Source organism: Callithrix jacchus, chromosome 10 (assembly GCF_049354715.1).
Source record: "Callithrix jacchus isolate 240 chromosome 10, calJac240_pri, whole genome shotgun sequence".
Taxonomy (NCBI): Eukaryota; Metazoa; Chordata; class Mammalia; order Primates; family Cebidae; genus Callithrix; species Callithrix jacchus.
In genome coordinates, this window is record NC_133511.1 from 101,766,345 (window position 1) to 101,781,070 (window position 14,726).

Consider the following 14,726-nt stretch of genomic DNA (forward strand, 5'->3'; position numbering starts at 1 on the left):
TCTAGTCCCAGAATCCTTTCTCATAAGCTATGTGACCTTAGACAAGTTAAACACTAAGCTCCTCCATTTGCTTCTCTGTAAGCTGGGGCCGGTAATAGCATCTACCTCCTGGTGCGTGTCAGGTCGGACACAGATGCTTCCAAACAAGCAGGTGCTTTCATGCAGTTTCGAGTGCCATATGATATATGAAATACATGATGCATTTTAACCCAGTAAACATGAATACATTTGTTTTCCCCAAATGCGATGCATTCTGATATTTTCTGTTCTATTTCACTAAAAGCCAAGACACTTTAAGTTCACTTTTAAAATTCTGAGATAATACACGTCATGGGCCAGCCACACGGTTGGCAGTCAGTAAATGGTGCTATCATGATCATCAAGCTTGTCATTAGAAAGACCATTCTGACTGCAATGAGAGAATGGCTTGGTTGAGTAGGACTGATCATTATCTAAATCCTGGTGGTGTGGAAGGGCACTGGGTCGTTCCTGTGTTCACGGCCCAGAGAAGGATTTGCATGCTGGGCTTTCTGACTGCAGAAGCTTCTGAGGGTTATGTGTAAAAGAGGCCATCTCTCTTGTTTCCCTGGGAACTGGTGTCTCCTCGTTTTCCAGGCAGTCACATCAGATGCCATGACTGTTTTCTTTGACTTCTTTGTTATTTACACTCAGAACGGCTTTTTCCTGGAAGCCTCAGAGTTATTATAAGCCACCCACTTCTTTATTTTAAGTTGTTGGGCCATGATTCTACTTCCCTTTTCAGAGTGAAAGGTTGGAGCCCTAGTGGAATTCATTTGCATTTTCCACTAAGTGCAGCATCCTCCTCTACCCACAGCCCCAGCAGGCAGGGCTGTGCCCCATCTTCATGCCCTGGCTGTGGCAGCTGTGAGGAGAAAGTGAGATGACACATCCTTTTTCTCCAAGAAACACATCATGGAAGTTTTTGAAGAAACTTATGTGAGATGATTGTTAACAAGACCAGTGATACCTTCCAGTAACCCTGTCACCACCACCGAATTTCCTGGGCCCAGGGCCTGGGCTTTCCAGATAACTGAAATGAACCCTTTCAGCACCTAAACTTTTAAGTTGCTTTTGAAAGGAATTTTTCTAAATGCAAATGATATGGGTCCTTCAGAAAGAAATATGGACCAAAATTCTAGTTTCTCTAACTCAGAGACATTGGGTATAGAACATTTCTTTTAATTTTTAATTTTTGTGAGTACTTAGTGTTTGTATTTATGGGGTATATGAGATATTTTGGTACAGTCATTCAATGCATAATAATCACATCAGGGTAAGTGGGGTATCCATCACTTCAAGCATTTCTACTTTCTTTATGTTACAAACATTCCAATTATACTCTTAGTTATTTAAAATAGAGTTGACTAAGTCACCCTATTGTGCTATCACATACACGATCTTGTTAATTTTATCTAACTATATTTTTGTTCTCATTTGACATTCCCCCTCCCTCCCACCAGCACTACCCCTTCCCAGTCTCTAGTAACCATTATTTTCCTATCTCCATGAGTTCAATCATTTTAATTGCTACCACAAATAAATGAGAACATGTGGAGTTTGTCGTTCTGTGCCTGGCTTATTTCGCTTAACATAATGATATCCAGTTCCATCCTTGTTGATGCAAATAACAGGATCTCATTCTTTTTTTTGTGGATGAATAATACTCCATTGTGTATACATACCACATTTTCTTTATCCATTCATCTGTTGATGGACGCTTAGATTGCATACAGATCTTGGCTATTGTGAATAGTGCTGCAATAAACGTGGGATTGCAGAAATCTCTTTCGTATTCTGATTTCCTTTCTTTTGGGTATATAATCAGCAGTGAGATTGCTGAATCATATGGTAGCTCTATTTTTTGTTTTTTGAGGAACCTCCAAACTGTTCTCTATAGTGGTTGTACTAATTTACATTCCCACCAACAGTATATTAAGGTTCCCTTTTCTCCACATCCTCACCAGCATTTGCTGTTGCCTGTCTTTTGTATAAAAGCCATTTTAATTGGGGTGAGATAATATCTCACTGTAGTTTTGATTTGCATTTCTCTGATGATCAATGCTGTATTAGACCATTTTCACACTGCTGTAAAGAACTACCCCCAGCACTTTGGGAGGCCGAGGTGGGTGGATCACGAGGTCAAGAGATCGAGAGCATCCTGGTCAAAATGGTGAAACCCCGTCTCTACTAAAGATACAAAAAATTAGCTGGGCATCGTGGCACATGCCTGTAATCCCAGCTACTCAGGAGGCTGAGACAGGAGAATTGCCTGAACCCAGGAGGTGGAGGTTGTGGTGAGCCGAGATCGCGCCATTGCACTCCAGCCTGGGTAACAAGAGCGAAACTCTGTCTCAAAAAAAAAAAAAAAAAAAAAAGAACTACCTGAGACTGGGTAATTTATAAAGAAAAGAGTTTTAATTGACTCACAGTTCCGCATGGCTAGGGAGGCCTCAGGAAACTTACAATTATGGTGGAAGATAAAGGGGAAGCATGGTGGGCAGGAGAGAGAGAGAGCGATGGGGGAACTGCCACACTCTTTAAAACCATCAGATCTCATGAGAACTCACTCACTTTCATGAGAACAGCATGGGGGAAGCTGCCCCATGATCCAATCACCTCCCACCAGGTCACTCTCCTGACACATGGGGATTATAATTCTTTTTTAAAATTTTAAATTATTTATTTATTTATTTTTTAAGAGACAGGGTCTTGCTATGTTGCCCAGGCTGGAGTGCAGTGGCTATTCACAGGCGCGATCCCACTACTGATCAGCACGGGAGTTTTGACCTGCTCCATTTCCGACCTGGGCCGGTTCACCCCTCCTTAGGTAACCTGGTGGTCCCCTGCTCCCGGGAGGTTACCATATTGATGCTGAACTTAGTGCGAACACCTGATTGGCATAGCGCACTATAGCGCAGAACTCCTGCGTTCAAGCAATCCTCCCACCTCAGCCTCCCGAGTAGCTGGGACTACAGGCATGTGCCACTGTGCCCGGCAGGGATTATAATTCGACATGAGATTTGGGTGGAGACACAGAATGAAACCACATCAAATGATGTTGCACATCTTTTCATATACCTGTTTGCCATTTCTAGGTCTTCTTTTGAGAAATGTCTATTCAGATATTTTGCCCATTTTCAAATCAGATTATTGTATTTCTTTCCGATAGCATTGTTTGAGCTTATATGTTCTGGTTATTAATTCCTTATCAGAAGGAGAGTTTGCAAATATTTTCTCCCGTTCTATGGATTATCTCTTCACTTTGTTGATTTGTATCTTCTGCTGTACAGAAGCTTTTTAATGCAATGTGATCTAATTTGCTCATTTTTGCTTTGGTTCCCTGTGCTTGAGGGGTATTACTCAAGAAATCTTTGCCCAGTACAATGTCCTGGAGAGTTTCCCTAATGCTTTCTTTTAGTAGTTTCATAGTACAAGGTCTTAGGTTTAAGTCTTCAACCTATTTTGATTTTTATATATAAGACAGAGGTCTAGTTTCATTCTTCTGCATATGAATATCCAGTTTTCCCAGCACAATTTATTGAAGAAACTATCCTTTCCTCAATGTATGTTCTTGGCATCTTGATAAAAAATGAGTTCACTAAAAATGTATGGATTTGTTTCTGGGTTCTTTATTCTTCTCCATTAATCTGTATGTCTGTTTTTATGCCATTACCATGCTGTTTTAGTTACTACAGCTCTGTAGTATAACTTGAAGTCAGGTAATATGATTCCTCCAGTTTTGTTCTTTTTACTCTGGAAGACTTTGGCTATTCTGGGTCTTTTGTGGTTCCATATAAATTTTAGAATTTTTTTTCCATTTCTGTGAAGAATGTCATTAGTGTTTTGGTTGCGGTGCATTCAATCTATACATTGCTTTAGATAGTACAGACATTTTAACAATATTGATTCTTCCATTTCGTGAACGTGGAATGCCTTTCCATTTTTGCATGTGTGTCCTAGAAGAGGCAATTTGGACATAAAGAGAAACATCAAGGGCATGAGTACACAGAGGAAAGATCATGTGATGGCATGGCTACAGGGCAACCATCTGTAAACCAAGGAGAGAAACCTCAAAAGAAATCAATCCTGTTGACACTTTGATCTTGGACTTCTAGCCTCCAGAACTGTAAGAAAATAAATTAACTTCTGTTGTGTAAGCCATACAGGGTTTCGTTTCATTTTGTAATAGTTTGAACAGGCTAATACAGGGGTAGTAGTAATGGAGGCCATAAAAGAATCCATAGGTAGCGTTTATCAAGCACTTGCTGTGTTCAAGGAGTATTCTAAGCCCTACCTGAGTCATCTCATCTAAACTCTTGCAAATCCTAAATTACCTGTTCAATGCCCTACAGGAAGTGATGACACCAGCCTGACTCAGGTGCCTTTTCTCTCAACCTCCACTGCACCTGTGTCTAGCACCTGTACAGTTCCAGGAATCATGCAAAGTACTTCATAGAAAATCTTTCTGGTCATCACAACTCTCGAAGGTAACTCTTCCTATTCCCACTTTTCAGATGTAGAAGCTGCAGCTCAGAGGTGTCCGAGGTCACACAGTGAGTTTATTAATTTCTTGTGGCTGCTATGACAAATGACCACAGCTTTCATGGCTTCAAACACCAGAAATTTATTCTGTCATGGTCCTAGAGGTTAAAGTGCAGAATTAAGGCGGGGCAGGGCTGTACTCCCTCTAGGGGAGAATCTGTTTCTTTTCTCGTCCAGCTCCCGTGGCTACATCACTCGGTCTCTGCCTCTGTCTTCACAGCACACTCTTCTCTATGTGTGTCTGTGTCTTCTCCTCTTCCGTCTCTAGTGCCTTCTGCATCCCCTTTGTAAGGACACGTGTGATTTCATTTATGACCCACCTGGATAATCCAGGACCAGCTTTTCTTCTCAAGATTCTTATTTGAATCTCATCTTTTGCCATATAAGGTAATATTCACAGGTTTTGGTGACAGGTCAATGTATCTTTGTGGAGGGTGGGGAGATGTTTTTCTGCCTACCACAGTGAGCTTTGGGGGTTTATCTTCCCCCAAAGCCCCAAGTGATACACACCTGTGGCTGTATATCCTTCAGAGCTCTAAACATTACGCTTCACAATATCTTTTCTGCAATGCTATTTCTAGGCTGTGGTTGGGGTGGGTGTTAGAGTGAAAACCAAGAATTTTTGGGCCTTTTGATTCAGAAGTTCCACTGATGAGAAGGCACCCTTGTAGGGTCATGGTCATGTTGTCCTAAGACCCACAGATATGCTCATTCTTTACAGTAACAAAAAAAGGGGAAACTCCTTAAATATCTACCCGTAGGGGATTGGTTAAATAAAATGTAATACCTCCTAAATGGAACAGTCAAGCTACATTAACATAATAAAGTAGATCAATATGTAGTGATATGGGAAGATGGCCATGATGTATTATTAAAAGGAAAGAGGGCCAGGCACGGTGGCTCACACTTGTAATCCCAACATTTTGGGAGGCTGAGATGGGCAGATTATGAGGTCAGGAGTTCAAGACCAGCCTGACCAAGGTGGTGAAACCCTGTCTCTACTAAAAATACAAAAATTAGCTGAGCGTGGTGGTGCATGCCTGTAATCGCAGCTACAAAGGAGGCTGAGGAAGGAGAATCGCTTGAACCTGGAAGGTGGAGGTTGCAGTGAGCCGAGATCGCACCACTGCACTCCAGCCTGGGGACAGAGTGAGACTCCATCTCCAAAAAAAAAAAAAAAAAAAAAAAAAGAAAAACATTACTCATTCTTATTAGTATATTAATGAGAATGTGTATGTGCACGTGTGTACAGCTATAAAAAATTACATAAAATTAAAACTCAGTTCCTCAGTTGCACTAGCCACATTTCAAGTTCCCAGTAGCCATATATGGCTAGTGGCTCCATATTGGACAGCACAAATATAGAACATTTTTGTCATCTCAAAGAGCTGCATGATAGATCTGCTCTACACTAAGTGGCTAGAAAGAGGCCTTTCACTATGTATGTTATAGAATTATGTGAGTGCTTATATACCAAGTATGCTATTATCAGAAAAATAGGGGCACATAGAGTTTCCAAGGTAACCTTCTATTTCTTAAGTAGGTACTAGTTTATTATCATTATTTATTAGTTTTTTTTTTTTTTTTTTTTTTTTTTTTGAGACGGAGTTTCGCTCTTGTTACCCAGGCTGGAGTGCAATGGTGCGATCTGGGCTCACTGCAACCTCCGCCTCCTGGGTTCAGGCAATTCTGCCTCAGCCTCCCGAGTAGCTGGGATTACAGGCATTGGCCACCATGCCCAGCTAATTTTTTGTATTTTTAGTAGAGACGGGGTTTCACCATGTTGACCAAGATGCTCTCGATCTCTTGACCTCGTGATCCACCCGTCTCGGCCTCCCAAAGTGCTGGGATTACAGGCTTGAGCCACTGCGCCCGGCCTATTTATTAGTTTTTTTTTTTTTTTAAATAGAAACAGGGTTTTGCTCTGTTGCCCAGAGTGGAGTGCAGTGACATGATCAGAGCTCACCGTAACCTTGAACTCCTGGACTCAAGTGATCCTCCTGCCTTAGCCTCTTGAGTAGCTAAGAATCTGTGCCTGAATAATTTATTTTTATTTTTTGTAGAGACAGGGTCTCACTACATTGCCCAGGCTGGTCTTGACCTCCTGAACTCAAACAATCATCCTGCTTCAGCCTCCCAAAGTGCTGGGATTATAGGAGTGAGCCACTGTGCCTGGCCTATTATTATTATTTAAAATGTATGTTTGTGTGTGTATAAACTTTTAAAGTATGTTTCATAATGAAAATGTTTGAAATTATATAGGAAAAAGGAATCTCCTGGCAGGCACAACAGTGAGCAAGGTGTGAGGCTGGGCGGCTTCCAGCTGGGGCTGAGTCCCTCACCTGATAGCTTTCTAGCCTTGGCCGGGTCAGGCACCTGTTCAGGCCTCAGTTTCCTAATTTGTGACAGACTATCTGCTCCATCTGCCTTATAGGACTGAGGTAAGACTTAGAACCACAACCATGTGTGGAAAAACACTTACAAACTACACAGAGGAATTGCTACACAGAGGTGAAGGGTCAGTAAATAACGTCATGATTTATCAAAGGCCTAAGGAGGCAAGCGTGAGTGCCCTGTGACCAGGATGTGGGCCCAGTGCCTGCTCCTCAGGGGAGTATTTCCAGATGCTCCTGAGGTCACCAGAAGCAGAGGGGGCTGTCTTTGTATCCCCACTGCTGTCATGGCTTGGCAATTTAGAAATAATTACAATGTGATTTTATTTATTTAACGAGCTCTTATGTAGCACTTCTTTGCCAGGTCCGCCTCTGAGTGCTTGACAAATATTTACTCATTTAATCCTCCTCCAACCCTGAGGCAGTCGCTCAGGGTTATTTCAGGTTATTTTATGTGGGAGGAATTTAAGGCTCAGAGAGGTCAAGTAACTTGATCAAGGTCACACAGCTAGTAGGGAGTGGGTATCTATCAAACTAAGGCAGCTGTACTTTCTCCTTCCATCCTTTCTTACCATCCTCTTGCCCCATGAAATGTGGTCACAGAGTTCCTCATGCTGGTTTATTTATCTCAGGGGCATGAGATTAAACTTTTGATAAGACATTTAGTTCCTAACTTGATAGCTTCAATTCTGGTTTTCTGGCTGAGTTTGGTAGCATGGAAAAGCAGGAATGGGCTGGGGATGAGGCACCAGTCACTCATTAGCTGTGTGACTTTGGGCAGGTTACTTAACTTCTCTGTTGTTCAAGTGGTATTTTGTGAGATTGAGTAAGTTTAGGTATTGTAACAATGCCTGGCTTCATGTCAGCCAGGTAGCCAATGCCTCCTTTTTTTTTTTTTTTTTTTAATTTTTTATTGGATTTTAGGTTTTGGGGTACATGAGCAGAGCATGCAAGACAGTTGCGTAGGAACACACATGGCAGTGTGCTTTTCTTTCCTTCTCCCCTTCACCCACATTTGGCATTTCTCCCCAGGGTATCCCTCCCCACCTCCCCCTCCCACTGGCCCTCCCCTTTTCCCCCCAATAGACCCCAGTGTTTAGTACTCCCCTTTCTGTGTCCATGTGTTCTCATTTTTCATCACCCGCCTATGAGTGAGAATATGCGGTGTTTCATTTTCTGTTCTTGTGTCAGTTTGCTGAGGATGACGTTCTCCAGATTCATCCATGTCCCTACAAACGACACAAACTCAGAAAAGGCCTCCTTTTTTTGAGAGAGAGAGAGAAGCGTAACTCTGTCACCCAGGCTGGAGTGCAGTGGTGCGATCTCAGCTTACTGCAATCCCTGCCTCTCGGGTTCAAGCAATTCCTCTGCCTCAGCCGCCTGAGTAGCTGGGACTACAAGCATGCACCACCATGCCCGGCTAATTTTTGTACTTTTAGTAGAGACAGGGTTTTGCCATGTTGGCCAGTCTGGTCTTGAACTCCTGACCTCAGGTGATCCACCTGCCTTGGCTTCTCAAAGTGCTGGGATTACAGTCATGAGCCACTGCGCCCAGCCTAGCTGATGCCTTCTTAATTCTTATCTTTTCCTTCATCTTTTTTTTAACCAGTGAGCTCCGACTTGAGAATACAGAGGTGAATAAAGCCCGATGCCTATCTTCAGGTTTGCAGAATGGCCTAGGTGGGAGCTGGGGAACATGCTCAATCAGGCCCTTGGAGAACAGCTCTCACCAGTCCTACCTCTCTTCCTGCCTTGAGGACCTTGGAAGAGTTCTTTGCTTCTTTGCTATACCTTTGTCACCTGTAAATGGGACCTGGATTGGCCCCAGTCCAAGGCCCCATCTGTTCTGTCATTTTCTGACTTGTCACATTTAGGTCAGGACAGGCCTGTGCCTGCAGGATCAGCGCTGTAGCAGGTGAACCCAGGGTGTATCAGCTTTTCCCTTTAGGCCACTCTTGTCAATGCTCCCAACGGCCTCCTCCTTCCTCCCTGTGGTGCTCTGGGGAGGTATCTTGGCTCTGCCCTGAAGTAGGAATGGTGGAGACAAAGACAGCTTTGCATTCTCTTCACCTGTAAGGATTGAGAGTGGTGGATTTGGGAGGAGAAAAATGAGTCAGTGGCAACTCGTGTATGACTCTGCAGTTTATCTGAGGCTGCCAGAGCCACAGTCATAGTTTTTGGCTGAAAATAACCCTCATTTAAGAAGGGCTGCCCAGGTACTTTGCTGGACTTGGAGGCCTGGGGACACTAACTGAGAAGTGAAGGGGGACAGGAGCCAGCCTGTCATCCTCAGTGTCTCACAGCCTCCTGGAGAAGTGGGTGTTTCGTCAGGAAGGTGGTGGGTAAACACCTGAAACGATCCATTCTGTTCTCTTTTCTACTTCCTCGTACCAGTGCCATGGAATGAGAGGCTGCTCCATTACCTCAAGTTTAAGATCCTCATAAAGGGAGTTAATATCCTGTAATTACACAGGTGAATTGCACTTAGCAGGCCCATTTGAAGAAGGGCAGTGAAATGGATCCTGTCTTAGTAGTGTGACCTTTACTGGGCAAGTTAAATCCCCAAAGCTAGCCAGTTTAAGGATGCGGAAGGACCCTCTGTGGCTTTATTTCTTCTTCACCTCATTTATTGATTTGTGTAGATCTTTCCAAGTTGCAGTGGCATTTATGAAGCTGCCAAGGCCTTCTGAAGCTTAACAGGTGTTGATAAAGTTTAACAAAACTGTTAAATTCTGAGCATGGGGTGAAGGGGCAAAGACTATACAAGAAAACAGGACATAAGTCTGCTTTCCATTAAAAAAATATATATTAAAAAACGTTAAGCCAGGCACAGTGGGTCACGCATGTAATACCAGCACTTGAGGGGGCTGAGGTGGATGGATTACAAGGTCAGGAGTTCAAGATCAGCCTGGCCAAGATGGTGAAACCCTGGGTCTCTGCTAAAAAAAAAATACAAAAATGATCCAGGCATGGTGGCAGGCACCTGTAATCCCAGCTACATGGTATTTCCTTTTGTCCTTCACTCTGCTGAATTCTCTAAAACCCACTTTTTTAAGTCATTCATTTAGACTTCAGAGTCACTAAAGACTGAGACTGAAATTATGGATCCAAAGGCACTGAGGAAAGAAAGAAATTCATCTGAATGGAAATAGCCAGCTCTTGAGGCCCTTGGCTCTGCCATGCTGCCGGGCATGTCACATAGTCTCATTTTGTCTCTCACCAGTCCTGGAAAGTGGGCATTAGTAACAGCTGAGGACTTTAGACTCAGTGTGTCCAAAGTCACACAACTTGGGAGTGGCCAACTTCAGACTCAAACCTGTAGCCTCTGCCTTTAACCAGGAAGCCATGAAGTCTCCCAAGAACTGCTACAAGGAGACAGTGTTCTTGAACCCAACCCTGCAGGGTTAGTAGGTTTAAATAAGCAGAGAGGAAAAGGAAGAGAATTCTGGGCAAGAGGAGCAGTTGGTATGAGCAAAAGCGTGGGGGAAGGACTATGCACGGCACAGATCAGTGCCTGCTGGTTGCAAACTCTATGGGGCAGGGCACCATGGCCTCCGGAGCCATCTTATATCTCCCAGTGCCTGAGTGCCTGTGCATAGTAATATTTATTGCATGAGCGAATACTTGTAAAGACGGTTATCTTCTCCATAGACCGAATCCCCTGAGGTCAGGGATTTGGTCTTAGAAATCTTTGGATGTTCTACAAGTCACAGTGGTTATTAAATAGCAAACACTCCGTGAGTGTGTCCTGATAAAATGAGGGAAGGAACAGCAGGTAAGAGAAGGTGAGATGTGCTTGAGTGACGAGACACTGATAATTTGAGGGAAATCTGAGCAGTACATGTAGACTGGCGTGGTAAGGGTGTATCATGGAAGGTCATCAATGCTAGGATGAGGAGCTCTTGTGTCCTCTTTGAGACATTTTTAAAAATCCGTCTCTTACTGCACAACGTCATGGACCACAAGAACCCAGGTGGTGCCCCAACTGATGGGTGCCTATTGGAACCAGAGTCTAGCACTGCTTAGAAATTATTTTTCTGCAGGACTGGCCTTGGCCTGGCCCCATTATCACTGTCTTCCCATTTGAGGGTGGCCACACTGTTACAACCAAAAAGAGACCTGTATAGACTTGTGAATGGGAACCTTCTAGATCTCGCAGTTGTTTTGGGGGTAGTTAGGCTGGGAAGTCCCAACCAACTTCCTCTAATAGGTGTTCTCAGGCCAGGAGTTCTCAATAAAAGCTGCCCTCTCTTTTCAGGTGTTGGCTACCTTTGTGGTTTTAAGAAAGCCTGAGGGCCTGAAGGCAGCCACGGGAGAAGCCCTTTCCGAGGGCATTCGGAACCTTCCCATCCTAGAGGTGAAGCTGAACTGTCACCAGGACTTATGACCCGCGGCTTCGCTCCCATTCTGCCCATTGAGTTCCACAAGATGGGCTCCTTCCGCAGGCCTAGACCGCGCTTCATGAGCTCCCCCGTACTCAGTGACCTGCCCCGATTCCAAGCAACTCGGCAGACTCTGCAGCTGAGCTCCAGCTCAGCCTGGAACAGGTGAAGGAGGCCGCAGGGTGTGGGATGGAGGGCTGCCAAGGGCCACGGCAGGGAGGGAGGCACCGGGGGCTGACTGAGCTTCTGCTGATTCTGGGAAGGTCGTGATTATGAAAGCAAATGATGATGACAGCAAGTTTTCTCTTTTTTTCCTTTTTTGTAGAGACAGGGTCTTACTCTGTCACCCAGGCTGGAGTGCAGTGGTGCAATTATAGTTCACTGCAGCCTCAAACTTTTGGGCTCAAGTAATCCTCCTGCCTCAGCCTCCTGAGTAGTTGGGACTACAGGTGCAGGCCACCACGCCCTGCTAATTAAAAAAGAATTTTTTTTAACAGATGGGGTCTTGCTCTATATACGGCCCAGGCTGGCCTTGAACTCCTGGCCTCAAGAGATCACTCCCATTTCATTCTTCCAAAGTGCTGGGATTATAGGTGTGAGTTACTGTACCTGACCAAGAGAGCAAGTTTTTTTTTTTTTTTTTTTTTGAGACAGTCTTACTCTGTCGCCCAGGCTGGAGTGCAGTGGCACAATCTCAGCTCACTGCAACCTCTGCCTCCTGGGTTCAAGCGATTCTCCTGCTTCAGCCTCCTGAATAGCTGGGAACACAGGTGGCCACCACCATGCCTGGCTAATTTGTTATATTTTTGGTAGAGATGGGGTTTCACTGTGTTAGCCAGGATGGTCTTGATCTGCTGACCTCATGATCCACCTGCCTCAGCCTCCCAAAGTGTTGGGATTACAGATGTGAGCCACCACACCTGAACAAGAACTTTTTTTTTTTTTTTTTACATCCAGGTGTCTGTTAGCTTTCTTTGTTTTAGTAGTCAGAAAATAGACCACTGAGAGCCTCTGGCCTGTCAGAGTCAGTTTACCAGACTGGGACAGTTGCACTGGAATTTATAGTCACTGTTCATGCTCATTAGTCACACCTGAAACTGTCAGAGTATCAGAGGGTGGGCTTATATAAGTAATCTTAAGTAACCTACTTCCCATTTGGGAAGATAAAACATGTCTGAAAAATTAAATGAATGGCATAAACCAAAGATTATGAAGACCTGTGAACCACAGGTGCTTGGAAGAGGCAACACAGAGTTTTGTTAGGTGTCCGGCCAACCTCTTGTGCACCAAGAATTGAGTGATTATGGAAGCAAATGATGATGACAGCAAGTTTTCTCTTTTTTTCCTTTTTGTAGAGACAGGGTCTTACTCTGTCACCCAGGCTGGAGTGCAGTGGTGCAATTATAGTTCACTGCAGCCTCAAACTTTTGGGCTGACTGAATCAGCACTATGTCTTACATGCTTATGGGCTACTGTTTTTCAAATCTTTGCAGATACTATTTGGAGAAATTAAATGCATCATTACTTTGAAGCATGATTGAACTCTTTGTACTTTGGGTCACTATGGATATTTTCTTTTCTTTTTTTTCTTTTTGAGACGGAGTCTTGTTCTGTCACCCAGGCTGGAGTGCAGTGGTGCGATCTTGGCACCATTTTCCCCTATAAGTATGGCTCACTGTAACCTCTGCCTCCCAGGTTCAAGCAATTCTGCCTCAGCCTCCCGAGTAGCTAGGTTTACAGGTGTGTGCCACCATGCCTAACTAATTTTGTATTTTTAGTAGAGATAGGGTTTCACCATGTTGGCCAGGCTGATCTTGAACTCCTGACTTCAGGTGATCCACCTGCCTCGGCCTTCCAAAGTGCTGGGATTACAGGTGTGAGACACCATGACCAGACCATTATGGATATCTTCAATGAATGAACACAGAAAGCCTGGCTCTGATACAGGTAGGGAGGGGGGGCTCTAAAATGTTTTGGTATTAAATGGATCCCTGTTCTTTAAAGAAAAGGGGGAGGCTGAGGCAGGAGAATTGCTTGAACCTGGGAGGTGGAGGCTGCAGTGAGCCGAGATCATGCCATTGCACTCCAGCCTGAGCGACAAGAGCAAAACTCTGTCTCAAAAAAAAAAAAAACAAGAAAGAAAGAAAGAAAGAAAAGGCCAGGGCCCTTGATAGAGACAAGATGGCAAGCAGCTCCTTTGCTGAAACACTGGGCTATGGTCCCAGAGGCTGTGGAGTAAGTCCTGACTGACTCTACTACCATACGCCTCACAGGAGTGGAAATACGAGGGCCTTGTCAGGCTGGCCTGCTGGAAATTCTTCCAAGGAAAGTGCTGTTAAAAAGGCAAGGAATTACTGGTTCATGTTAGCTCAAGGCCACCAGGCTTCCCTGTGAAGACAGTGGCTGTGAAAGAACCCCAGGCACAGGTCAGCTTCTGCTTGCAGGAAACACCATTTGGAATCTCTCAGGCCCACGTGGTTTCCTGCGATCAGATCCCACTGCCTGCCCTTGACTATGGCTGCACCTGCAGGGCAGCCAGCAAGGTGAGGGAGGAAGACCTGCTGGCTTGCAAGAAAACGGGGGCTGCTTTTGAGTTCTTTTGGCTTTGGTCTTCTTTCTCTCCAAGGACACTGAGGAGGAAACGGAGGCTGGTTGGAGAGTGTGGCCAGGTTTGTGCCATGAGCTTCCTGGTCACTCCACCCACCTTCAGCCCTGAGCTGCTCATTGAAATGGCCCTAGAAGGGAGATTCTCTAACCGGGGGTTATTCTCTTTTCCTGTAGCGTTCAGACTGCTGTGATCAACGTTTTCAAAGGGGGTGGCTTGCAAAGCAACGAGCTCTATGCCCTGAACGAAAACATCAGGTATGTGGCAGGCCAGACTTGGTGCCATTTTCCCCTATAAGTCTGAGCAGGGGCAAAGGGGCTGCCCCCTTAGGAGGCTTATGGGTTTTTTTTCCTGCTTGGTTCTTATGGTTCTTATTGCTTCTTCTGTCCTATGCGACTTTCATGGCCATTGAGTTCTGAGACCTGTATCTGCCTAGACTTCTGATCCAGAGAGAATTGTTTGTTCAGTACATAGTATGTTTTGTTGGGGAAGGGATAGGGTGTTGATAGATGGCAGCTGCCATTTATGCTGTAAGCGTTTATTGTGCCCTTCCTTAACCATTAGGCACCGTAAAAGGCTTAGTGGTTGGAACCAGACTGCTTGGGGTTCTATTGCTGTTCTTCCTTTTACTAAGTGACTTACCGGCAAATATTTGAGTGCCTCTCTGTTGGCCAGGCACTGGAGAGGCAACAAGGACCAAAGACAGACACGGACCCTGCCCCCATGGGATTTATATTCACTGGGAAGAGAATCATTAGTCAACTAGCCACATGTGTGAAATGC

General features: G+C 44.6%; 1 protein-coding gene across 5 annotated transcripts in view; it reads left to right on the top strand.

Annotated features, from left to right (window-relative positions):
- PRR5L (proline rich 5 like) overlaps positions 1 to 14,726 on the top strand; it is a 168,042-nt gene that overhangs the window by 92,117 nt on the left and 61,199 nt on the right. For 4 of the 5 annotated variants that reach the window (XM_035262376.3, XM_035262377.3, XM_035262375.3 and 1 more), the window contains 2 exons: positions 11,215 to 11,503; positions 14,120 to 14,200. In XM_035262376.3, the coding sequence (XP_035118267.1) occupies positions 11,340 to 11,503; positions 14,120 to 14,200 (245 nt within the window). In that variant the 5' untranslated portion in view covers positions 11,215 to 11,339. The remainder of the gene's footprint in view (positions 1 to 11,214; positions 11,504 to 14,119; positions 14,201 to 14,726) is intronic. The other variant, XM_035262381.3, reaches the window with a different exon arrangement.